The following is a 27,687-nucleotide window of genomic DNA, read 5'->3' as shown; positions in this document are numbered from 1 at the left end:
CAGGTTTTTCTGAGAGCATCCTACTCGTCATTTCTTGTAGTGCAGTAGTATTTCATCACAATCACATACCCCACCTTGTTCAGCCATTCCCCAGTTGATAGATTTCCCTTCAGTTTCAAATTCTTTGCCACCACTAAAAGAATTGCTATAAATATTTTTGTTTATATAGCTCCTTTTCCTTTTTTTAAAAAATCTTTTTGTGCTACAGACCTAGCAGTGGTATTGCTTGGTCAAAGGGTCTGCATGGTTTTATAGCCCTTTGGGCATAGTTACAAATTGCTCTCCAGAGTGGTTAGATCAGTTCACAGCTTCATCAACAGTATATTAGTGTCTCAACTTTCCTACATACTCTCCAACATTTATCGTTTTCCTTTTCTGTCATATTAACCAATCTGATAGAGTTGTTTTAATTTGCATTCCTCTAATCAGTAGTGATTTGGAGCATTCATACAACTAAAGATGGCTTTGATTGCTTCATCTGAAAACTGCCTGTTCATATCCTTTAACCATTTGTCATTTGAAGAATGGTTCTTATTTCTATAAATTTGACTTAGTTCTCTATGTATTTGAGAAATGAGGTCTTTATCAGAGAAACTTGTTGTAAAATTTTTTTTTACAAATTTGATTGTTGTGTATTTCCCTCCATCCTATTTCCCCCATTTATCTTACTCTGTCTTCCCTCAAAAATGTTTTGCTTCTGAATTTTACCTTCCCCAATCTGCACTCCCTTTTATCAATTCCCCTCTCTTCCCTACCTTCTCTTATTCCTTTCCCCTCCTACTTTCTTGTATGGTAAGATAGATTTCTGTACCCAACTAAGTGTGTTTGCTATTCCCTCTTGGAGCCCATTCCAATGAGAGTAAGATTCAAGTGCTACCCCCCTTCCCTTTTACTATAAAGCTCTTCTGTGCTTCTTTTATATGAGATAATTTACCCCATTCTACTTCTCCCTTTCCCTTTCTCCCAGTGTATTCTTCTTTCTCACCCCTTATTTTTTTTTAGATAATTATCCCATCATATTCAACTCACACTCATGTCCTCTGTCTATATATACTCCTTCTAACTGCCCTAATAGGAAAGATTTTAGGAGTTACAAGTATCATTTTCCCATGTAGGAATATAAACAGTTTAACCTTATTGATTCTCTTAAGATTTCTCTTTCCTGCTTACTTTTTTTATGTTTCTTTTGAGTCTTGTATTTGAAAGATCTTCTATTCAGCTCTGGTCTTTTCATCAGGAATGCTCAGAAATACTCGATTTCCTTGAATGTGCATTTTTTCATCTGAACGATTATACTCAATTTTGCTGATGGGTGATTCTTGGTTGTAATCCTAGCTCCTTTGCCCTCTGGAACATCATATTCCAAGCCCTCTGAGCCTTTAATATGGAAGCTGCTAAATCTTGTGTGATCCTGACTATAGCTCCACAATATTTGAATTGTTTCTTTCTGGCTCCTTTCCATATTTTCTCCTTGACTTGGGAGCTCTGGAATTTGTTTATGATGTTCTAGGAAGTTTTCATTTTGGGATATCTTTTAGGAGGTGATAAGTTTCTATTCAATTTCTATTTTCCCCTATGGTTCTAGGATATCAGGGCAGTTTTCCTCGATAATTTCTTGCAAGATGATGTCTGTACTCTTTTTTTTGATCATGCCTTTCACGTGGTCCAGTTAATCTTAAATGATCTCTCTTGAGATCTATTTTCCAGGTCAGTTGTTTTCCAGTGAGGTGGTTCACATTTTATTTTATTTTTTCATCATTTTGATTTTGTTTTATTATTTTTTAACATCATTAACTTCGACTTACCCAGTTCTAATTTTTAAGGAATTATTTTCTTCAGTGAGCTTTTATATCTTCTTTTCCATTTGGCCAATTCTACTTTTAATGAGTTCTTTTTTTCTTTTTCTTTTTGTTTCTTTCTTTTTTTTTTTAGGCAGTTGGGATTAAGTGACTTGCCCAGGGTCACACAGCTAGTAAGTGTCAAGTGTTTGGTCTGAGGCCGGATTTGAACTCAGGTCCTCCTGACTTCAGGGCTGGTGCTCTATCCCCTGCGTCACCTAGCTGCCCCTAATGAGTTCTTTTCTTAAGTGAATTTTTGTACCTCTTTTTCCATTTGGCCTATTCTGTTTTTTTAAGGTGTAATTTCCTTCAGTACCTTTTTGTGCCTCCTTTACCAAGCTGTTGATTTTTTTCATGATTTTCTTGCATCACTCTTATTTCTCCTCCCAGTTTTTCCTTTTACCTCTCTTACATGATGTTGAAAATCATGTTTGAGCTCTTCTGTGGCCTAACACCAATTCATATTTTTCTTCTAAGCTTTTGATGTAATAGTTTTGACTTTGTTGTCTTCTGAGTTTGTGTTTTGATCTTCCTTGTCGCCATAGTAACTTTCTATAGTCAAGATCTTTTTCTGCTATTTCTTCATTTTCCAGCCTACTTCTTGACTTAACTCCATGCTAAGATGGGGCTCTGCATTTGGAGTGCAGGGGGCACTATCCCAAACTTCAAGTTTTTGTGCATCAGAGATCATTCTGGGAAGTTTTTACTTCTTGCAAGGTGGTATGATCTAGGGAGAGGCATATTTACTATTCTTCTGGCCTGTGCTCTGGTCTGTGAGTGACCACAAGCACTTGTTTCTGCCCTGGAACTGTGACCAGGGTCCCAGCTCTCCTGTGGCTGCAAGCTCTGCTGTGCTAGGGCTCTTTCTTGCCCTGGGAATGAGATGAAGGACTGCGACCCACATCCAAGTAAGGGCAGTGCAACAGACTCCTGCCCCTGGTGCCAGCAGAGGGACCCCTGTGATTCTCTTCTGACCAGTTGTCTGACCCCCTTACTGTCTGCGGGCTCAGAGGTCCAGCAACTGTCACTGCCACCATTGATTTAGTAGGCCCAAGGCCTACTACTGGTTTGCTGGGGCACAGCCTGCCCCTCTCACTCTGGTGCAATGGACTTTTCCTGCCAACTTTCTAAGTTTTCTTAGGCTGGAAAATTATTTCACCCTGTCCTTTTGTGGGTTCTGCTGCTCCAGAATTTGTTTTGAGACATTTTTTAAAGTTATTTGGAGGGGTTTTGGGGAGAACTCAGGCAAATTCCTGCCTTTTCTCCACTGTCTTGGCTCTGTGCCCCGATGCTTTCTATTTCTATTTTGCCTTCTGATTCTAAGAGATTTGGGCAGTTTTCTTTTTAGGATTTCTTTAAATATGAAATCTAGGCTCTCTCTTTTTGGTCAGGCTTTCAGATAGTCCAATGATTCTTGAATTTTTTTCTCCTTGATTTGTTTTCCAGGTCAGTTGTTTTTGCTGTGATATATTTTCTTCTATTTTTTCAGTCTTTTGACTTTATTTTAATAGTTCTTATTGTCTCATGTAGTTATTCGTTTCTGTTTGGTCCATTCTAACTTAAAGGGAGTCTGTTGCTTGGGTCAGGTTTTGTACCTCTGGTGCCAGGCTGTTAATTCCCTTTTGATTTGTTCTTCCATAGCTCTCATTTCTTTTCCAACTTTTTCCCCTAGTGCTCTTATTTCCTTAAAAAAAAAATCTTAGTCTCTTTTTAAAAAACTCTTGCTTCATTTTTCCCAGGAATTACATTTGACTTTGTGCCCCAGATGTATTTTTCTTTGAGGCTTAGCTTTTAGATGTTTTGGAGTAATTTTCTTCTTCTGAATTTCCCTCTTAAGCTTTGCTGGCACCATAATAGCTTTTTATGGTGGGGTTATTTTGTTTTGTTTTGTTTTCTCATCCTTCCAGCCTATTGACATTAGATTTTGTTAGGGCCAGGTTTTTCACATTTCTGGGGGGAAGACCTGGACTGGTCCTCCTATTGCTGCCTTTTTTGGGCATATTGAGTGTTATGCTATTCCAGGCTCTCAATGATAGCTCAGGCTGGGGACCTGAAAGGTTTTGGTGGTCCCAGGTTGTTTGATCTGGGTCAAAGTCTGATCATTGCTCCTGTGATCTCAGCCCCTTCAAGTTCCTGACCTGGATTTGCAATGGGCTTGTCCTTTTTGGAGGTTCAGTAGATTGCCATTAATAGCCATCTGGAAAGCTGTGCTGATTGTTCCTCTGCAGGTATCAGACTAGGCTAGAATTTGTAACTGAGATCTTGCTCTTTGTCTAGGGTCCAAGTCACACTGCTGCCACTAGCATCTAGGCTTGCTTCTTGCTTGGTTCACAGCCTAGGTTCCATGATCACTCTCAGCCTAGAGCTCCCACTTCAGTGCCCAAGTCCTTTGCTTAGTCTGTCCTGTATCTATGGCCCAAAGCTGAGTGGTAAATGATAGAGCTGCCGGTTATCAACTCTTCCTGCACCCAAATACTTTAGGCCCCTCTATAATAGATCTGGGGCCTCATTTTGCCATGGTGCACAGCCCCTCCCTGTGCATGGTACATTCTTGGCCAAATCCTGTCCACATTGTCTGTAGACTTCTGTCTCCCTCTGCCAACTTGGGCTGGAAAAATGACTCACTAGGATTTTTTTTCTCTTTGATTTCTCAATCAGAATTTGGCCTGATACTTTTCTAGGTCTGTTTATAGGAATTTTTAGGGCAAGGGGAATTCACTGTACTTCTTGTTACTCTGCCATCTTAGCTCCCTATCACAATGGCTTTTTTTTTTAATGTAGTTGATGAAATCCTTTCATTCAGCAAAATACTAGATATTACTATAGGAGTCATATTATCAGCTGTCTGATGCATTCAGACCATTGACTGGTTGGAAAAAAAGTCAAAATAAAAATCAGGTCAGGGAAAGGATAATTCTTGGTTGTTAACCATTTCCTACAAACAATATGAAATAGTCTCTACATTGAGGAGGCTAAAAGGGCCCAGAAATTTCATGTGTATATAAAGTCCTATGAGATTGCTTTATTCAATGCAGCCATAGAGAAGAGTCAGTCCATTAAAGCTTCATCATTATTAACCTTAAGCAAGGCATCAAAAGGAGAGAGAAAAACTTCAGTACTTCCTAGATGTTTTGTTGCAGTCATGGAGGATGTCCTACAAGTTGTAAATAAATAAAATTTTGGAAATTGTGCTGTGCTTTTAACAGTCACAAGCTGCTTCCTGGTACAAAACCTTATGCACTGATATTTCCCCATATAACTGTGAATCTTTAAAACTCCACAAAGAATCACAGTTTTGGGCAAACCAGAGGTAAATGGAGAGATGTGTGGTGGGTGCAAGGAGGCTTGAACATATCCAGAATGATTCTACAAAACATGTAGTAATGGACGTCATTTAGGAATGCTTTATTTGAAAAGGAAATAGACCAATTTATATAGGCAGAACTAATGATAACAGATGCATGACCCAAGTACCACACTAAATATAAAGAGACCTAAACTCAGACCAAACACTTGACACTTACTAGCTGTGTGACCCTGGGCACGTCACTTAACCCCAATTGCCCCCAAAAGAAAAAAAGAGAGAGAGAGAGAGAGAGACCCAAAGGAAGATAGCCTATATTTTGGATGGTTCTTCTTCCTGATCTCTGGGAGGACATGGGAAAGAATCCCATAGGATGTTAAATGTGGATGGGTTATGATGTGAGACAGTGGAGGGTTTTACCCACCTTGATGAGATTACAGATCTATTGTTGCTTTAAAATACTGATAGTATAAATTTTAACAACTTGGAAACAAATTTGCAGCATTTTTCTTAGGTAAGTTACTTAAAATATGTAACTTAATTTAATTGCTTTCCTCAAGTATAGTATATTAATAACAGTGGTTATTTTTGTTAAATGTGCCAAATATCAAAGAACTGGTTTTTGTATTCCTATTATAACAGTGTGCAAATATTGGGCCTGCAGACTACAATTATGATGAGACTATCAGTACATTGCGATATGCTAACCGTGCTAAAAACATAAAAAATAAAGCTAGAATTAATGAAGATCCAAAGGATGCTTTGCTTCGCCAGTTTCAGAAAGAAATAGAAGAACTCAAAAAAAAGCTTGAAGAAGGTAACTACCTTGTTTTTTATGTGGAACTTAGCTTATTAGCATACCTGTCAAGAACTATGATACAGATAACATGTTGAATGTTTTTTGAAATTTTGAACTAAATTACACTAGAGGTTACCCTTTTAGAAGACATTTCTAGAAGGTAGTGACAATTTGATACACTTGTATTGTTTCAGCAACCATTTGTGCTTTTTTATACTTTTGTAGTACACAAGAAAAATAATTTAATCTGTGTTTTTCAAATTGATTTGTATATTAGTAGAGATTAATATTTAACATTAATAGATAACCCTGTGATGATTATTTTGTTTGCCTGTCTTTACTGTAAAGATCTTTAGAATTTTAAACCTCTGTAGTGTGTGTGTGTGTATATATATATGTGTGTGTGTATGTGTGTGTGTGTGTGTGTATATATAAAAGAAAGTACAGTTGTGGCTTTGAGTAAGATAAAAATCAGTTCTTAGTTATTGTTGATAATGAGAGAACAAAAACATGAATTTCTATTTGTGTGGTATATGTTTCAGAAATTGTTTGCACTTGGCTTTGAAAAGTATTTTTATACTTAGACTTGAAAATGGTTGTAACCCATCATTTGATGGGTTGTTGTTGGATGGTGTTGAGGATTCTTTTTCTAAAAAATAACTAAACTGTATTCTGAAAACTTGACTTAGGAAACTGGGAAGCTCTTTAGTTTTTTAGTTTTCTTTCATCTACTTTGCTCTTTTCTGCAATTTTATGTTTGATCTTTTCAAGTCTTCCATGGAAGAGACCAGAGGTTAAGCATTCAGAGTTTCACATAAGACTTTTTTTATTTATCAAGTAAATAAGAAGGAATTGAGCCATTTTAATCATTATCATTAAGTTAATATAGTTTTATCAACTAATAAGGATCAAAGCTATCAACAAAGTAAATATCTTGTAGAAAATATGCTGTATGTAAATTTGGAGGCAGGATTTATGAAATTAAGACAGCTATTTAACTAGTCTAACTTCAGATAATACATATGGAAGTTTAGGGTTTTGAATTTGACCACTAGGTGGTATTTATAGCCAGTATTTATAGCAAATCTTTAAATCTATAAAATTCTAGAATTCCAACAGATTATAAATAAAATGCTGCATTTGTATTTACATGGAACACACCTAGCTATTAGCAAGAATTTATTAAGCAGCTGCTTACCATGTGCTAAGCATTGTGCTGGGTACTGGGGATACAAAGACAGAAGTGAAATAGTCCTTGCCCTTAAGGAACTTACAGTGTTTCAGGGAAGGAAATATGTACAGAAATAAATATATACTTAGAAGGGCAGCCCACGTAAAGGCCTGGTGTATGTGAGGAATAGCAGTAAGTCCAGTTTGACTTGATTGTAGAATGTAGGAAACAGAGTTACAGAATAAGGCTGGACAGGTAGGTTGGGACCAAGTTATCAAGAGGTTTAAATACCCAATAGGAGTTTATATTTGAGGTGAGACTTAATGGATTTTATTCGGTAGGACAATGACATGGTCAGGCCTGTATTTTTGGAAAATCACTTTGACAGCTTTATGGAGGTTGAATTAGAGTGGGGAGAGACGTGAGGCAGGGAAACTACTTAGGAGGCTGAGTCAGAAGATGATGAGGGCCTGAACTAGGGAGATGGATATATGAATAGTGAAGAGGGGTTGAATGTGAGAGTTGTTGTGGAGGTAGAAATGACAGGTTTTGGCAATGATTAGATATGTGAGGGGACAAAGGGTCACAAGCTAAGGATAATTCGGGGTTTTGAACTTCAGAGATTGGAAGGATAGCGACCCTTGATGGCACTTGAGGAGTTCAATCGAATTTTTGTTTGACTGCTTAGAAGATGGTTGCAAAATATTACTCAACTTCCTGTTTAAATCCTATCAAATGCAATAATATAAATGTGTGGTATTGGTATGGACAATCCCAAATAGCCTGTGAATTATAATACAGTATGAAAGATGTGTAAAATATATTTCTGTCCAGGAGAAGAGATTTCAGGCTCTGATATCAGTGGGTCAGAAGATGATGAAGATGAAGAGACTGAGGCTGGGGAACATGGAGAAAAAAGAAAAAAGAGAAGGGGTAAGATGTTTTAATAATAAAATTTATAGAAATGAAGTTGGTTGCTTCCCTTATGCTAGTTTTTGTAAGTATGTTATATGCATGTAACTTTTACAGTCATCTATGTAACACATCTTTTTTTTGGAAATAAAAATAGTGTTAGGGAAATATGCTACATTGGAGTAGCTTTGCATGTTTTTTCCACAATGATTTCATGATTATGGCAAGTTGATCTACATGTTATAATCCTGAAACATATTGACCAGCATCAATCAAAACTCCATATATAATTTTCTTGTTAGAGTTTATTGTTAATTGTTATTCTAGAAGACATGCCAATTTTAAATGTATGATTTTAGCTGAAACCAATGTTGATTGGACTTTCTAACTGTTCTGTGGAACCCAAGGCTTTTATAAAAATTGGCTAAGATTTGTGGAGTATTTTGTAAGCAATTTGTCTTTTAGATATGTTTGTGAAAGCTCTAAATTTTTTCGCATTTTAAATATGTACACATTTTATTTCTGAATCTATTTGTTCCTCCTCTTATAACTCTAAATTATACCATTATACTCACTCTGAACCTGGCATGTATCCCTGAGGGCCTATAGTACAAAAAGTGAAAGGTACCAGTTCTCTGCATAGAAAATGTATTATTTTTTTCCCCCAGAATATGAAACACAGCAAAAAGAAAGGAGAGATTTTATTACTTCCCCTTTCCAAAAACTTTCCTAATATTTATTTAGATCATATTATTTTAGATCTTCCTTTTCTTCCCTGAATCATGTTGATAAATATATATATAAATTTTACCTCACTATAGTTTTCTCTTATTGTTAAAATTGTGTTCCTTCAGATTTTTATGAATTTTAAAAATATATGGGTTGAAAATCCTAATTTATTTTTTATTTTTGCTTTTTAAAAAATACAAGCTAAGTCCCATTTAATTCTAATACAGGTAATGTGTGAAAATGAATTTCATAAGTAATAATTTTTTAAAATGAGAGTAGTTTTCCTCCCAGAGATGCAAGTTGAAAAATTTTTAGCAGTAGAATATGAAAAGGAAAATCTGTAAAAGCTCTGGATTTCACAAGCAGTGTTTCTGAGGTAAGAAAGAAAAGACAGAAACGCTGTTTGACTAAATGAAGGTTAATAAGTTAAAATACTTTTGGTTTTGTATTTACTAAAGTAAATTTGTATTTGCTAAAGTAAAAACTTCCTTTAAGTAATCTAGAGAGATTTAACAGACTCAAATGTCAGAGGTGGCTCATCTCCATTCCAGCTTACTGAATTAATATGTGTTGGGTGAGTAATAAGTATTAGTAGATTACTAAGTGGGTTATTTTTCTAAGATTGGTATTGTGATGTTTTGGCATTATGAAAGTATAGTGAATGATAGTTCTCTGAGACAGTTTGTAAAGAAAAATACATAGTACAGACTTTGAAGAAAACTTTATAGGTCTTTCACATTCTGTATTCTAGAACCGAATTTTTCTGTTTTCATTTTCTTGTTTTTTCTTTCTTTGGTTTTCCCTTGGGCTCATTTCTTTGTTTTCCAGGCAGTGGCAGCAGCAGTAGTTCAGATTCTACATGCTCTGTGGTAGAGAAACTCCTGGATAAATACATGACTAGTGAGTGGGAGCTCTTCAAATCCTCTAACAAAGCTTTGGCTTTACCATAACTTTTGTGCTTCACGTTACAAATGCTGCACTGCTCCCTGTCATTTAAAAACAACAACAACTACAACAAAAACCTAAGGATTTTTCAGTAGGCCAAAGCATGTGGGGTTTTTTCCTCTTTTGATACACTTCCAATTAAGCAATATTATTAAACTTACACTAAACTTAAGTTTGAGAGTCATGTATAAATTCATGCTTTGCAAATGACATAATGTAAAGAGAACTAGTAAGCTGCAGGTGAAAGTTAATTTGTTAGTTACCATCTGTATCAGTGGGTCTTTTTATTTAGATAGTTTCTCAAAGTGTGATCTGAAGTTGAAAATATATTAGAATTCACATTATGACTTGATTTATTACTCTCTTGTTATACTAGCGAGCCAAAGCATGCCCCTAAAAACATAATTTGAGTTTAATAAAAGCTTGATTAATAACCTGTTAGTGTTTAATCCTATGAGGAATTCTGCCAACTTAGCTTTAGCTCTAGATTAAAAGTGAGAAGAGATGTGTATAAGTTCATAAGCTTTTTAGAAATGCATATGAGATGATCTTGCTTCCTTTGACATGTATTCCATTGTTTTAAAAAGTTTCTAGTAAAAATGAATTTTGTAGCAACTTAAATGGACAGGGATCCCTATTTGATAATACTTTGACAGTTTGATAGATGAGAGAAATGCTGAAACAGGTTTAGAGAAGTCACAGAGCTATGGAAAAATTTGTGTAGAACCTATTTAGACTATACTTAAACAAAGTCTGTTTCCTTAAACAAAAACACATTTTAATTTAACTTATTTACTTTAGAAGAAATTCATAGAAAAGAGGGAGGGAACAGTGCTTTCTCAGACTAGCTGGCGGCTTACTTTCTTTTAAAACTTTATCTTTATACTTAACCTTTCCTAAAGTAATTTGAAAGACTGGATAAACATTCTCATGGTTGTAGGTCTTTGCTAAAGGAAGAATTCCAAGGACATTGAAATGATCTTTCTCTGGTGACATTTATTAATCATTTTACCAAACCGATATCAGCACCTATTTTTTTTTACTAGTATGTATAAAAGTGATTGCAGATGTACTATACAATAATATTTTGCATTATCATAAAATAAATAAGGAAACATCATCTAAATGGGAGACCACAACCTATAATCTTAATTTCATTTGTTGATTGAAAACAATTTCTTTTAGCTGGATTTTAAAATAGTAATTTTAGTGAAATATACTTAGGAATGTATTTTATTTAATTCAGCAACTTGATTATAACATAACATGTGCCTAGCCTCTGTTAAATTCCTTTTTCAATGTCTTATAGTGGTATGGAGGCAACTTGGGGTTCTTAAGGTACATACCTATTGAATATGAGCTCTTGACAGGTTCTACCAAGATAGCCTTCTACCAAGGCTTTGTAGAGGCTCATGAAATGATTCAGATAATTAATTTTTTTTGACACCACATTTCAGTGAAGGTTGTTTCCTAAGGCAAAGAAAGGTTGTGAACAGTGTTGGTGTTACACCAACAAAATCACAGATCCTTGAAATATTCAATCATGTGCCTAGCACTTCTGATTAATTTTTTTTCTCACAAATGTGTTTATATATTGGAGATTAGAGTAGTTTTCCCCAGCATGCATTTGTTGTGCATTCTCCTGTTTAAAGAGTTAGATTTATCTTTTGTTTAGGTTTAAAATGCTTGATTAAGTGATTACGGTTGACTTCTGTAGTTGTATCATAGCAATTACAATTAACCACTCTACTAATGTACTAAATGTAATTTGATGATTTGTGACATAGGGGTATACCTTTCTGTAATGTTCTTCTGACAAAATTGTAAAGAAATCAAATTTTGAAAAATTGTTTTTTGAATGTGCATCAAGAATTTACTTTTTAAATTTAAAAAAATTTTTAAATTTACTATTTAAAGAAAACCAGAAGTGAAAAGTCTGTTGAAGCAGAGAATCCTTTCTTAATGCAGATGACTCATAAGCTAATACTTCTGTTTTATAAGTTCGAAATATCTGATTTTCTTCAAGTAGAACACACATTTTGTCATCATCCTGTCAAGGAACATTAAAATTGGGAATTTATAGAAACAAAGTGAAAGTAAAATGGGCAGTTTTGAATAAATGTGCAATTTTGGACTGCTTTCTGGATATTTACCATAACATTAAGTTTTCTGGGTTCATGTGTAATATAGACTCATTCACATAGTACTAAATTTGATATTGGTGAGCTTTTTTGGTAGAGTGAGCTGCTGAAGTTAGATTTTTTTAATTATAAGCTTAAAGTAAATTAATATTCTCTGTAGCCCTAATTAAATCATAACTTAACCGTGTGTACAGGCGTACCTTGCATAAAGTTGTGTCCTAATAATACTGTTTTTTAGTAATGATAACATATTACAATTAAATCCAGCTGCTAATTATCCATGCATAACAAATACATCTGTAAAATTGTTCTTTTGGATGGATTAATAATAAAATCATTTCACTTGGTCTCATTTTTTGGGAACCATGAAAGGATGTTAATGGGGAGGTATGCCTGGAATCTATTGCCTTAGTTTTATATGGGAATCTCTCTTTGCTTTGGTAATTATTATTATTGTTATTATTATTTTTTGCTATAGCTGCAATATAGATTAATGCCTTTACATATTTTATTGTTTTATAAAAGAATTAATGTTTCTTTTTTCCTCCTCATCTCTATGCACATGCTTCCTGTCTACGATTTACTTACTTCTGCTTATTGCAAGATCAAGCAGGTTGGTGTGATTGATTTGCACTCCACATGGTACAATTATTGATCTTGTAAAGGACTTGTTCAAGTTTTTTTTTTTAATTGAGAAGAAATTACTGAGAATAATTTATTTTGACAAGGTAAGTATTTGATATTTTAATTTTTTTCAGGGAGAACTTAAATCTTTTTTTTAAGCTTTTGATTTCTAAATTCTTAACTCAGTAAGCTAAATTTTTACATTATAAATGCAAATGTTATTATCTCCAGCCATCTTTCCATTTTTCCTAGGTAAGGAGGGAGTAAAACACTCAGTTAATATTAATTTTTATTTCCATTTTCAGTTCAGTTGAATAAACATTTAAGTAAGTGCCTACTATATGTAAGGCTTTACTCCAAGTGCTGAAGATATAAAGACAAAATGAAATAGTCCCTGCATTCAGGCATTTCACATTTTGTTAGAATGAAATTCTTGTCCTTCACTCGTCCACCTGAATAAATAAGGGATAGGAACTGTATATATGAGTTGGTTAACAGAGGGAATCCTACATAAGAAAACTCCTTCACCTAATGTAAGTTGGCACCTTCTCTACAACTTATTGTCTTAGAAAGTGCCCCTCCCTGCAAAAAAACCCTCTTTATTCTAATATTGTACGATATACACTAGCGCAGGAGTTTTGATAACCAAATCTAAAATTTTTTAAATGTTTTCTGACCTAAAACAGTATGATGCTTGTAAAAAAGTGATCAAAATTCTTCCTTCTTTGCTTGAGAATTAATGATTTAAATTTTGACACTTAAATTAACTTTGGCTGTACTAACACATTATTAAAAAGGGGCTTTTTTAAAAAAATAAAAGGTAAATACATAAAATTCCTTGATAAAAATATTACACAGAGCACAGTATAACTCAGGTTTGCACCACCTGAATATGTAGTTGAGCAAATTACCTGGATGATTCAGATTTATCCATGAAATTCATGTAATAGTGGTATTTAATCTGAATTGCCAAGATAATTTTTTCCCTTTGATGGCAGGCACTTATTGGAATATGAGGAAGTTATTAAAGTCTTTTCCCCTTAGTTTTCTTCCCTTGGAATACATTTTACTTCCTCTAGTTACAAATTTAAATATTTTTGATGTGTTTTGAACTAGGACTGCCCTTGCTGCCATTGATCAGTCTTGGGATATATTTCCCCTCTTTGTTTTCTGGGCATGCACTGAATTTTTCTTTAAAGCCTGCCTTGAAACGATCACAAAATTGAATTTTAGAAGTAAAATCAAGTGTACCAACATACTTTTCAAACTAATTTTTGTTTTGTTCTCAGCTTATATTTATGATTTGAACATATCTGTATGATTTATATCTGTTTTACTTATTTCATTTTATATTTGCATAAATTATATGATTTATAATTTATTTTTTATCATAGGAAAACAAATACCCAACAAACTTAGTAAAGTTAACACATTCCCAAACATTGATTATATTACTCCCTTTTTACCATTAATATTTGCCTTATTATAATATTCTTTATATCAATTAACACAAATTTCATCTAATTCAAATTTTAGTCTTCCCTTCTACACTAATACTGTGCTTTGCAACTCTTTCACCATCCTTGTTCCTAAGAAAAAGGTGATATAAACATTGAGGTCCTTGAAAAAAATTCTTGGAATTAGGAGTTACTTTATAAAAAGAAAATTAGTTTTTAGCCATTTGGAATTCATAAAGTAAAGTTAAGGTGACTGGACCAAAGAGGTCAACAGAGGTCACGTCTTAATTTTAACTTCTGGACTGCAATTAATCACACCACACCGAGCATAAATGATTGGATCAAAACTATTATTTAGTTTCTTATTCATCCTGTTTGTGCTATTGCTCAGTAGAATTTCTTTTTGAGCTGTATGAAATGTAGAAATAGACTGTCATCTTTGTTTTAAATTTTTATATTGAATGCTAAGCTCCTTTTCTCCTGTGGAGACTAAAGATCTTCTTTAAACTTCCTTGAAGAAACCAGAGAAAATGTGTGTTTAGAGACGTGTAGTCCCCCTGTACAATTACATTTCACCTGTCTTCTTCATAGTATTTTTTCCTTTTTACAGCGGAAATGATTGACTCTGGGTAAGGAGGTCAACTGTTTAATGTCTGTAAATTCTACTTGCTTACCCCATTCTTTCTGTGGAACTTTAGGCAGAAATCAGTAATAGCAAGCATTTAGGAGTGTCAATTCTGTGAAATCAATTCTGTGAAAAATTGTGCTATTTCTCTGAAGGAAAGGATATTTCAAAAGTTACATTACTAGAATTGGATTTTCTTGTATTCATTTTCAGTAACTTTGTAAAGTTAACTCTAGTTTTAATTCTTTTTGGGTTGTTTTTTTTTTTGACTAAAAGGTATATTTTCATTCTAGTTCTTTCATATAGAACACTGCATTTGGAGTCAGAGCACACCTGGATTTGATTTCAGGTTTTGCTCTTAATTGTCAGTGTTACCTCAGACAAGTCATTTATGCTTCTTGGACCTCAGTTTCCTCTTGTAAATGAAGAGATTGAACTCTAACAGTCTTGAAGAGCCCTTGGAACTTTAATCTTATGATCCTATATTTTTTATGCTAATATTTTATATTAGTCATTTAGAAGGCCTAATAATAATAGTAGTAACTCATGTTTATATAACACTTTTGGCTTAAAGCATTTTAATAATAATTCTTGTTTGTTTCTCATAACAACACTATGAGGTAGATAGTTCGAGAATTATCATTCCTGCTTTAATGATGGTGAAACTGAAAGTCATAGTGGTTAAAAAGTGACTTAAGTAGCTAGACCAGGATTAGAACCAAAATCTTGTGATTCCAAGTATATTGCTCTTTCCGTTACACCATTCTGTCTATCTGGCAAGTCTATCCGTGTTTCTAAATTTGTCATGTTAATAAGTCACAGTAACTGTGAATGTATGCACATGTAGGCCACATGAACAGTAGAAGCACCGAATAGAATCTTATAACTCAAAAGTTGGAAGGGGGTGTTAGAGGCCATCTAGTCCAACTCATAACAGGAATCCCCTTTGTACCATCTGATAAATAGTCATCTGACTTTTGCTTGAAGACATCCAGTCAGAAAATATATATATATATATATATACACACACATCTTATGTATATTATATTATGCTGTATCCTAGGGGGAAGTACAAAGTTTAGATAAAACATAGTCTCTACTCATAAAAAGTTATGTTCTTTAAATTCCAAATCCGATATTCTTTTAACTACATTTTACTGCCTCTATTTTCTCATTTTTTTCTTTCTTTTCTCTTATTAGGGCCTATCTCATCTTAACCATATATAATTCTGTCTTCATCGAAAACTTATTCCATATTTCAAATAGCTAACTTAACATAAGAACATTTGTAATAACCCATTAGTAAGTTGGAGGTAATCATGAATATAAAATTTATTCACCATGAGCCATCTTAAAATATATATTGTACATATAAAGAAAACTTTACATTTTTATTAAACAAGTTTAGTTGATAGTTAAAAAAAAGTTTAAAAATAGTTATAAAAACTAACGAGTTCTTATACAGATTTACATTGAAAATATATTTTTAACAAGAACAAGTATTTGGGTTGGATATTCAAGTTATGCGCTCTGGCGAAATTAAGAAATTGCTTGGATTTTTTCCTTGTGCTAAGAAAAGGAATTAAAGGGCACATGGCTTACATGTTTGGGGCATTTGTTGGATAGATATAATTGCATAAATTATTTTTTTCTTGCTTTTTATCTGTTTTTATTTTAACCCTATTGCATGATGGATCTATCTTGCCTTTCTTTTTCCTTGGATGATTTTGGCTTATTGCCTCCTTGAATTTGGTGACTGCTTCAAAAAGGCTATTCTGGGCACTTGTGATATAGAAAATAAAGTGTAATTATCCAGTTGGTAAATATTCTTTTTTTAAACTGAGAAACATTTCACCATATTATTTTACAACCTTCTCCTTTCCCTTACTTTAGTGATAATCATGTTTAAATAAAACTCACATAGGTAAAAAGAAGGTTTCCCCAGATAAGATGGTTGAAATGCAAGCAAAGATTGATGAGGAGAGGAAAGCACTTGAAACCAAACTTGATATGGAAGAAGAAGAAAGAAATAAAGCCAGAGCTGAACTGGAAAAAAGGGAGAAAGATCTTCTTAAAGCCCAGTGAGTATTAGGATCTTCTGTAATTAGTATCTCAAATGAGATAATGTATGTTAGACAGTTTGAAAACCTTAAAATTCTATATAAATATCATCAATAGTAAGTTTGTAATCTGGTTTAAACAAGAAAATTTGATTCCAATTAAAAATTTTATTTATCCAACTTCAGTTTCTGCTTTTTTGGAATGGAATAGTTTCATAAAGATATTTAAGAATACCATTATATGTGACAAATTCGAAAGTAATTTGTTTTTCATTTGTCTGTGGGGAAAACATAGGTGTTATGTCTAAAATCAGTTTCATAATGGCTTTGTTTGCCACTGTTAGCGAGACACAGACATATACATTTTTTGAAATTATGTGTGTTTTTTCATTCAGCAGAAATCTACCCTCTCACACTTCCCATTATAAACAATCAAAATAAATTTCCACATTAACCATGTCCAAAAAAAAATTGTCTCGTTTTTTCACTCTGAGCCTTTCACGCTCTCTGTCAGGAGATGAGAAGCATGTTTCAGTATCAGTCCTCTTGGAATTGTGGCTGATCATTATAAGCTGCTATAAATAATTTTGTACATATGGGTCCTTTTCCTCTTTCTTTGATCTCTTTGGGATGTAGACCTGGTAGTGGTATTGCTGAGTCACAGGACATAGTTTCAAATTACTTTCCAGGATGGCTGAACCAGTTCACAGTTCTTCCAGTAATGCATTGATATACTTGTTTTTTTCTCCCAGCCCCTTTAGCATTTGTCATTTTCAGTTTTTGTCAACTGTACCAATCTGATGAGTATGAGATGGCACCAACCTTACTTTTTAATTTGCATTTCTCTAATTATTCTTGATTTAGAGCATTTTTTCATATGGATATGGATAGCTTTGATTTCTTCCTCTAAAAACTTCTCGTTCATATCCATTATTTTATTAATTGAGATTTGGTTCTTATAATTGAGATTTGGTCCGTTCCCTAAATATCTTAGAAATGAGACTTTCATCAGAGAGACTTGTAGCAAAGACTTTCCCCCCATTTACCTGCTTCTCTTCTAATTGGTTTTATTTATGTAAAACCTTTTTAATTTTATGTAATCCTAATTATCCATTTTGCCTCCTGTGATCCTCTTTGTCTCTTGTTTGGCCATGAATTCTTTCCTTATCCTTAGATCTAACAGTTATTTTCTTACTTGCTTCTCTCATTTATTTATGATATCACCCTTTATTCCTTAAGTTATATATCCATTTGTAGTTTATCTTGATATAGAGTGCTAGATGTTAGTCTATATCTAGTTTCTATTCCAGATGATTTTGGTGAACGCTGCTTTTTAATATAGTTTGAAACTGGGAAGTGCTATTAGCAAAAACTTTCTAACTGGTTTCCCTTTCTCAAACTCTTTTCCCACTGTAGTCCATCTTCCATTCAGCTACTGAAGTGATTTTCCTAAAGATTAGGTCTGACCTTGTCACTCCTTTCTCTTCTCCCACTCAGTAAGCTCCAGTGCCTCCTTAACTGCCTCTAGGATTAAACATAAAGCCCTGTTCAGAATTTAAAGCTCTTCACAATTTGGTCCCTTCTTACCATTTTAGTCTTGTAACATATTATTCTCCTCCATGGTCTCAACCATCCAGCTCTGTTGGCCTGTTTTTTTCCTCCTCAACCAATGCTCCATCTCCTGTGACCATCCCTTTGCAGTGGCTATGTTCTGTGCCTACAATTCTGTTCTTCCTCACCTCAACCTCTTGGCTTCCTTCAAGACTTAGCTTAAATCCTATTTTGTGCAGAAGCCTTTACTGGCAATCATTAATCACTCAATCACTAATGCCTTCCCCGCTGAGATTATTTCACACCTACTTTGTGTATATCTTGCTTGTATGTAGTTATTTACATGTTGCCTCCCATGTTAGAATTCAAACTCATTGGGGCCAGTGAAGGAGAGATTAAAGTTGCATATGAGGGAAGGTTTTACTTTGTTGGTTCAAGGCCTTGATGGCAGTAGCAGGGAATCAAGGGAATCATAGATAAAGGGCATAAAGAAATTAGTTTTATCGAATAGGGTTATCTCTTCTGTGACTACAGGGAAGAAGATGAGAATGGGTGGTGGTTCATTAACGTTTGATTAAATGGAAAAAGGCAAGGGAGATGAAGAAGCTTGATAATTAACATTCCAATTTTGAGACTCTATTTTAGTTTTTAAATTTAGTAAATCTTCATGGGTTTAAATTTTTTTTTTACTTGAAATCATAAATGTCAGAATAGCAAGTATTTCACTATATATTGTATTCTTATCTTAATAAACAGACAAGAACATCAGTCACTTTTGGAAAAATTATCTGCACTAGAGAAGAAGGTGATCGTTGGAGGTGTTGACTTGTTGGCCAAGGCTGAGGAGCAAGAGAAACTTCTGGAGGAATCCAATATGGAACTAGAAGAAAGAAGGAAAAGAGCAGAACAACTTCGAAGAGAGCTTGAGGAAAAAGAGGTAATAGAGACATTTTATTCATGGTTGGATAGTTTGCTTAACAGGGAACTTTTTCGATGAAGAACGAAAAGTATGTTAAATTTTAAAGCATATGTATGGATCTCATTCAAAAATTATAATTGGCAAGTAGTTTTATAATTTTTGTCATTCCTTATTGACAAAGAATATTTTCTGAACCTGAACAATTTTTGCCTTAGCAAGAACGCCTGGATATTGAAGAGAAATATACTAGTTTACAGGAAGAAGCTCAGGGAAAGACCAAGAAGTTGAAGAAAGTTTGGACGATGCTAATGGCTGCCAAGTCAGAGGTCAGTATCTAAAAATAGCATTTAAAAATTGTTATTGGTTTTTTTGTTCTATTTTTGTATTGTCTAAATTTACACCTATGACAAAAGACAAAAGTTGTCAGTTGCAGTCCACTGACTTCATATTGCAAAAAACCTATCAGGGACACAAAAAGAAGTTTACTGCAGTTAATTCACTCAGAGTGAGACACTTTCCATAAGAAGTCTAAGGGCATGTGTATCTGTTATAATTCAGTAAGTGGCATTTATAGCATTTTACCATTCAAGGCTACTTGAGACAAAAGAGGGTATGGAAAGAAGAGATTCCCTGTGGGTCATGTAGAGGGTGCTTATTACTACTTACAAAGGAAGGAATGTATCTCTATTAGCATAATCATTCCCACTAGATCAAAGGGAGCCACACATCCCCTGTCAAGTGAGCTAAAGTGAAGAAGTACACTTCTTCCAAATCTTCTTTTTCAGTCATAAAGCAATTAGAAGCATCCTAATTCAGATCGATCCTGCAGTACTTGCTGAGACAACAAACAGCAAAATGGTCAATTTTAACAGACCACTCTTAGCTCACAAAAATATTTTTAACATCCCTGTATCATTCTTCCTTTCTCCTCTCAGAGAGCCATCTCTTTTTGTTATAAGGAATTTTTTAAAAAATCAGCACAGCCAATCAGTGTATCAAATAGAAATGTTAATGAAATGTAACTTTTTCTTTTTTGTAATCTTTTTATTTATGTGGTACTAATTTATATAAGGGAATCAAAAAGTATTCCTTTAGTTTTAAAGGAGCAAAATAGTTTTTCCTGCTTTTTATTGTTGAGTTAACTTATTTTTAAAAAAATTACTCATTAAAGTGTAATTGTTACCTTCCATGGTTAGCTTAAAATTGTTTATTCTGATTTCCTTGATTTGTTTTTATGAAAAAAAGCTTTTGTAGAAGTGGTAAGATCACAAAAGAACAATTAGAATTGTTCTTTGCTATGAAATAGGACTAATTTTGCAATTTGCTTACAATATTTTTGTGACTGTAGATGGCAGATCTTCAACAGGAACATCAGAGGGAAATTGAAGGTCTTCTGGAAAATATTAGACAGCTTAGCAGGGAACTTCGACTTCAGATGCTTATTATTGACAACTTTATTCCTCAGGATTATCAGGTAAGTAATGAGGGTGTCTATAATTTTTTTTAGCTCATTTAAAATGTTTATTAGGCGCCTCCTTTATGAAGAGCATTATGTTAGGCAGTGGAGAAAGATAAAAAAAAATTTAAGACTGCATTATTCTGCTCTCTTGAACCTCATAACCTATTAGGTATACAAATAATTTTTATATAAAATATAGTAATATTATAGTTGGTGACCTCCATAGAAGACTTCTCTATTATAAGTCATCTTTTGTTTTAACAGCTGTTGTTCCCACCACCCTTTATCAGATAATTAGCACACCATCAGCTTCCTCAACAGGTCAACCCTTTAATGGAGTAGTTCTTTTTATGCATTATTTGACTCTTGTACCCAAGGGAAATAGCTACTTCATTAAGGTAATACTTTGACGTAGGGAAATCCCTGAATATGATGAATTCAGTACAGATTTGCTGAATGTCAGTATGACTAAATCCTATGATTATAAAGTGCCCCTGACTATTCCCTATGCCTACATGCCTGGAGACATAGGCAGTCAATAACTGACTTCACTGTAGTATTAGCCAAAAAAAAAAAAGCTTCCACAAATCCTTCTTTGTGATTTCTGAATGACAAAAGGTTTTGAACTAACATTCACTAAAACACTGTGAACTACATTCCACTTTGATTCAGTATCTGGTCACATATTCAAGCATTAGTTAGATTTTCCTACATAGGAAAAGCTTTATGTAGTATGGCTAGGTTTACTCAAGTCATTTCCCAAATGGCAAAACATGAGACCAAAGGATAAAAATAAAAGTTTAACATTTTCATTGTTTTTGATTATAAAAGAATTTTTTAAAATGAAGCTTAAATCTTCAGCTCAAACTTCAGCCTAATCTTCTTTGTGATACTGATATTTTTGAGTAAAATTGGCTTTGTTTGACCACCATAGCCATAACATCTTTTCTCCTGAGTGCATAGGTAGTGCTTGCCCTTCTACTTTGTCAGTTTGTGAACGTGGTGCTTCCTTTATGTTACTGCAATAAGTTCTACATGTTTGGGAGACATTTGCCCCGTTGGTGGCAGAGTTGTCAGAACCTAATGGAGGTTGTTCAGTCTTGATAGAAGTGGTATGTAAAACATTACTCTTTGGTTTGGGGGCTAAAAAGAGCATTCAAGGAAGAACTATTAGAAAATTCATTAAGTATAGAAATCAGTCATCATTTATTAAGCACTTATACTTAAGACAGACACTCTCATAGGCTCTGAGGATATAAAGACAGAAGTGAAACAGTCTCTGCCCTCAAGGAGCTTACAATCTTTCCGAAGAGATGTATACTTAAATATTTACAAAATAGATTCAAAATAAACAAGGTAATTTTCTGGCACTATCAGCTTTGGTGATAAGACTTGAGATGAGCTTTAACAGAAGTGAAAGTACTCTCTAAGGGAGCGGAGATGAGTGGGGAATCCATCCCGGGCACAGGGGACAGCTCTGTAAAGAGGCTATTTGTGAGAAACAGCAAGAATGCCCACTGACTAGAACATAGAGTGTGGGAAAGGGAAAAGGGAGGAATCAAGTTAGGCTGAAGCCAGTCTTTGAAGGGCTTTAACTGAGAGACAAAGAAGGTTGTTTTTGATCCTAGATGAACTAGGGAGCAATCTTTGTTTGAGTAGGAGAATGACATGATCAGACTTTTGCTTTAGGAATATTTGGCAGTGATACAGATGATGAAATAGACAAGAGGGAGAAATTTGGGGGTGAGGAGACCAATTAGGAGGCTATTGCAATAGTCTAGACAGGAGATGATGAAGTCCTAAACCATAATTGTGGCTTTGTAAGTAGAGAAAAGGGAATGGATGCAAGAGATGTTGTGAAGGTAGAAATGACATGTCATCTAATTAGGTTGAGGGAGAGTGAGAAGACAAGGTTGACTCCAAGGTTGTTATCTTAATACAGACTCAATGTTCAGGAGATACCAAAGCCCAATATAAAGAAACGTGGAGCCTGCAATAAGACAGTAAAGCAAGCCAGATTTATTGAGGATAGATACTCTTAAAACAAAAGGCTGTCAGGGAGAATGATGGAAAAAGATCCATTGGGACCACAAGTGGAATTGGGTTTCCTGCTGGGGCCATAGAAGGAATGGGCTACCTGTTCCCTTACCAGTAAAGTCTAGTAGGTTTTTACTGGGTTTTTATCCTGAGTCTAGCAAAACCATACATTAGGAGAAAGGAGCAAGGAGCCTGGACCTGGGGACTGGTGCTGATTCATGTTGGTTGGGGGAGGAAAGATTCCTGGGGAATTGGAGACTAGTTGATATTCAGACTAACCTCTGGGAAAAGGAGCTAGTCCAGGGGTGGGGCACCTGCAGCCTTGAGGCCACATGTGACTCTCTAGGTCCTCAAGGCGGCCCTTGGATGGAATCCAAACTTCTGTAAGACTTGGACTCAGTCAAAAGGCTGCACCCAAGGACCTGGAAGGCCGCAGGTTCCTTACCTAGTCTTACACTCCAGTAGGGTGATTCATCTTCCCTGTTGGGTTTTTGAGCTTTCCAAGTGATTTTTTCATTTTGCTGGTGTGGGAGGCTATTGTATTCCTAAAGAACTGTGAATCTGGATGACTAGAAAGATAGTGGTACAGTAGATATAGGGAAGTTAGAAAGTGGCATGGGTTTTGGGGAAAGATAAAATGTTCTCTTTTGGACATGCTGAGTTTGATTTGCTTACAGGATGTCCAGTGGGAAATGCTTGGTGTGATATGGACTGGACCTATAAATATATAGAGCTGCAGAATCATCTGCATAAAAGTGATAATGAATCCCATGGCTGCTGATGAGGACAGTATGAGAGGAGGGAGAGAGAGTGGAGAGAGGTGTAGGTAGAAAGGGATGGAGAGAAAGAGGAAAGGAAGGGTGGAGAGAAGAGGGCCCAGGACAGAACTTTGGAGTATGTGCATGGTTAGGGAGCAGGATATGGATGATGATACAGTAACATTCATGATTGTCAGTTGTAGGTGTTTTTGTTTTTGTTTTTGAACTAAGATAGGCATATAGTTCATCCAGGAGAGATTTATTAAATCTCTTCTGTATACACAACATTGTTTTAAGGACAGAGAAAAAAATTAAATAATGTATCATCCACAGGGAGATAAGACAAAAACACATGGTATCTATAGTATACTATTTTAAGTATCGTAGAGTTACAAAACAAATTGCTACATGCAATCCAAGGAAGATTTTTATAGACTGGGTAGATCAGGGAAAGTTTCATGGAAAAGGTAATATTTGAGTTAGATTTTAAGGAATAAATAAGAATTCATCCAGAGATGATGTGAAAGGACATTCTAGCCATAGAGAACAGCATAAGCAAAGGGAGAGAGGTGGGAGTATGTGTGTTTGGGAGACAGAGAATAGTCTGACTAGAGCATCAATTGTGTTGAAGAGTGATATCAGATAGAGTGGTGAAGCACCAGAGAGTGCAGGGCCTTAAATTTTAGGCAGAGGACTTTGAATTTACTCAGAAGGCAGTAAGGAATCGTGGAAAATTTTTAAGCAGAGGAGTGACACATAAAAAAAGATTATCTTGAGGCAGAATGTACTTTCATGAAAATGACATTGTATATTTCTTGGAGAAGTTAGATTTTAGTCATGCTATGCACTGGGCCCTTATTCCCAATTGCTGCTAGCTAGAACTATTATGGATCAATAAAACATCTGATTTTTTTTTTGCAAGAGATTATCCTGTTCATCTACGTGAAGGTCAGATTAAAGTGAGGTTAGGCATACTTGTTAGGAGACTTTTATAGTCCCAGCTGATGGCAATGAGGGTCAGTATTAGAAGAGTTGCAGTGGGATTAGAGAGAGAGAAGAATGTGAGAGGTTGCTGAGACAGAATCTATAAGACTTGGTACTTGATGGGAAGTGAGTGAAGGGAGAATCAAATTTTGTGCCTAGGTTTCAAAGATGGGAGAATTGTGGTGTCTTACACAGAAACAGGGTCAAAAGTAGAAGCAGGCTTAAGGACAAAGATAATGAAGTCAGTTTTAAGACTCTGCATTTGAGGTGCCTATGGTAAATCTGGGCAAAGATGTATTGTAAGCATTGGGAGATGTGGGTCTGGCTCCCAAAAGCAGAGACTAGGTTGGAAAATTATGCATTTGTTGAATCCTCTGCATAATAGTAGTAATTAGTTGAAGCTGTGGGAATGAAGGAGCTTGCCAAGAGAGATGCAGAGGGAGAAAGAAGAATGACAAGGACAGACTTAGGGGTTCTTAACCTGAGATCGACAGACTCCCCCTATGACATATTTCAGAGGACCCAGGAAATTAAACAGGAAAATGTATCTTTATTTCAAAAAGTTTGTTTCCTTTGTAATCCTGCATATTTTATTTTATGCATTTGTGCATTTAAAAAATATTTTGAGAAGGGGACCACATAGGTTTCACCAGACTACCAAAGGGTTTTATGAAACAAAAAAGTTGGGGACGCCCACATTAAAGAGCTGTGAAAAACTAGAGGAGAAATAAGGAAGAAAGGAAAGAAGGGAGGAAATAAGCATTTATGTGTCTGCTATGTGGCAGGTACTATGCCAGATGCTTGACGGATATTGTCTAATTATCATCTCATTTAATCTTTGTAACTCTCGGAGATAGGTGCTATTGTAGGTGAGGATACTGAGGGAGGCAGCAGTTAAGTAACTTGTCTAGAGTCACACAGCTGGTAAGTGTTGTGAACTCAGGTTTTCCTGGCTGCCAGCCCAGTGCTCTATCTGCTTTGCCACTTAGTTGCCTCAAACCAGGGGAGTGTGGGGGGGGGTATTAACAGTGACAAATGCTGCAGGATGATCAAAAAGGAATGAGAACTGAAAACAGGCCATTAAATTTAGTGGTTAGGACAAGAGTTCTTAACCTGGATTTCAACATAATTCATTTCCTTTATAATCCTATGTATTTCCAGCATTTAAAAACATTATTCTGAAAAAGAGGTCATAGGTTTCAGCACACTGCCAAAGGAATCCATGACACACAAAAATGTTAAGAATCTCTGGCTTAGGATGTCATGAGTTAACTTTTCAGAACATTCTGTTTTTGCCACCTCTAGGTGCAGGCTCCCTTGACAGTATGATTCCTACCTCTTCAAGGATCACCTTTATGTAAATAGCTCCCAAATCCATTTCTTCAATTCTGTGATTCACCATTCCAGTCCCATATCCTGCATTACCCATGGATGGTCTCACCAGCACCTGACATTCAACATATCTTTTACAAAAATTTACCTTGCTTTGCTTCTCCTAACTTGGTTGTATGTATTAGTGGCACCACCATTCGCAATGTCATGTGTTCAGGATAACTTGGTGTTATGTTAGCAAGTACTTTCCATTCTGATCTGTCCCCTTCTTTCTCTTCCCACTGCTTCCATTACACATAACCCCTCATTACCACCCATGTGCACAATTACCTTCCAGTGATTTCCTGCCTCCAGACTATTATTGGTGCCACTGCCAGACATATCTTCTACATATAGACATCAGAGATAGGGTCTTGTCATTAAACTGCTCAAACCCTTCATTGGTTCCTTATTGCCTAAAAATACCTTTTCCTGGTGTTCAAGGCCCTCTATAATCAGATGCCTCCCTACTTTGGAGCCTTATTTCACACTTTTCCTTTCCATCTGTTCTTCACCCTGGCAAAACTGGGATATATAGTTCCCCACCTGACTGAATTTACTGTATCCTCCTTTTGCTTGCACTTTGCTCGCACTTTGCTCTATACCTAGGATCTCCAACCACTCTCATTTCTAACTAATCCTTGCTTAGTTTCTGAAGTCCAAGCCATCCTTTAAAGCCCAGCTTAAATGCGGCCTTTCTAGAAGCTTTCCGGAAGGCCTCGTGGTCTATAATAGTCTTTATTCCCTGTCACATGGCTTTTTGATGCACTCACCATTTCTTTTGTGTGTTCTAATTATTTGATTGTCTCTACTAGCCTCTCAGGTCTAAAAGAGTAGGGACCCTGTTTTAGCCAAACTCTGTGTCTTCCCTAGTGCCTTGTATACGGCACTTAATTAAATCAGTTCACTGGTGAGTCAAGACATCGCTTCCCTGATGTCACAGCCCTCTCTGAGAACAAAGGACAGACAACAGCTGAAGGCTTGCTGAAGTGCTGCTCCCTTGTCATATTTACGATCTTTCATCTTTTTTTAAAGTCCAATTTTTGAAGAAAACATTGAAAATAAAGCATTTTGAGGGCTGCTCTCTTGAAAGTAATGATGAAAGGTACAGATGAAACCAACCCTTTTCCCCCATAAACTTAAAAAAAGTATGGTGTTTAACTTTATAAGTAAAATGTTTTTACATCTTTCCAAAGGAAATGATTGAAAATTATGTTCACTGGAATGAAGACATTGGAGAATGGCAGTTAGTAAGTACACCTTTACAATCATTAATCTTAGAATGCTTTAGAATAATCTGTTGCTTTTGTCTTAGTCCCATGTATGCTAATTAATACTTTTCTTTTTATTCAAGAAATGTGTTGCCTACACAGGAAATAATATGAGGAAGCAGACTCCAATACCTGATAAAAAGGAGAAAGATGTAAGCGTTTGGTTACTTTTGCAGCTACCTCTGTTGCTTTAACAATGTGGTTTATTGGGGCAGCGAGCTGGTGCAGTGGACAGAGCACCAGCCCTGAAGTCACGAGGACCTGAGTTTAAATCTGGCCTCAGACCAAACAGTTGACGCTTACTAGCTGTGTGACCCTGGGCAAGTCACTTAACCCCAGTTACCTTAAAAAATAAGTAAATAATTAAATGAATGAATGAATGAATGAATGAATAAATAAATGAGAATGTGGTTTATTACATCATTCAGACAGCCATTTGGCCATACTGCCTTTCACCCAGGGATGGAGGCCTTTTGTGTTGTTTGGAGGGATATTCTAGTAGTTCTGGCAGGGGGAATCCTCAGGGGTGATAGTTACCATAGTCAAGGGCACAGGGGCAAATAGTATGTCTCAGTGACTTGACTTTATTCCTCTTATCTCTACCTGTAGATAAAGGATCATGGGACTGTTTTGGAATCTGAAATATGTCTATGATGATTTTTTTTTCATTGCTGCTTTGGTCTAAGGCCAACAGGGAAATGTAGCAGTGATAGAGGGAAGGTTTTGTTATAT

At 35.3% G+C, this 27,687-nt stretch overlaps 1 protein-coding gene across 1 annotated transcript in view; it reads left to right on the top strand.

Moving 5' to 3' along the window:
- The window catches only part of KIF3A (kinesin family member 3A), a 58,876-nt gene that overhangs the window by 26,137 nt on the left and 5,052 nt on the right, over positions 1–27,687 (top strand). The window contains 9 exon segments of the mRNA XM_078150373.1: positions 5,785–5,959; positions 7,947–8,045; positions 12,444–12,452; positions 16,470–16,626; positions 18,913–19,093; positions 19,291–19,401; positions 20,424–20,549; positions 26,881–26,934; positions 27,039–27,107. Coding sequence (XP_078006499.1) covers positions 5,785–5,959; positions 7,947–8,045; positions 12,444–12,452; positions 16,470–16,626; positions 18,913–19,093; positions 19,291–19,401; positions 20,424–20,549; positions 26,881–26,934; positions 27,039–27,107 — 981 coding nt within the window.

Source organism: Phascolarctos cinereus, unplaced genomic scaffold (genome assembly GCF_003287225.1).
Source record: "Phascolarctos cinereus isolate Bilbo 61053 unplaced genomic scaffold, phaCin_HiC Scaffold_2;HRSCAF=192, whole genome shotgun sequence".
Taxonomy (NCBI): Eukaryota; Metazoa; Chordata; class Mammalia; order Diprotodontia; family Phascolarctidae; genus Phascolarctos; species Phascolarctos cinereus.
The sequence above is the reverse complement of the archived record's forward strand: the minus strand, read 5'-3'. Positions and strand labels throughout refer to the sequence as shown.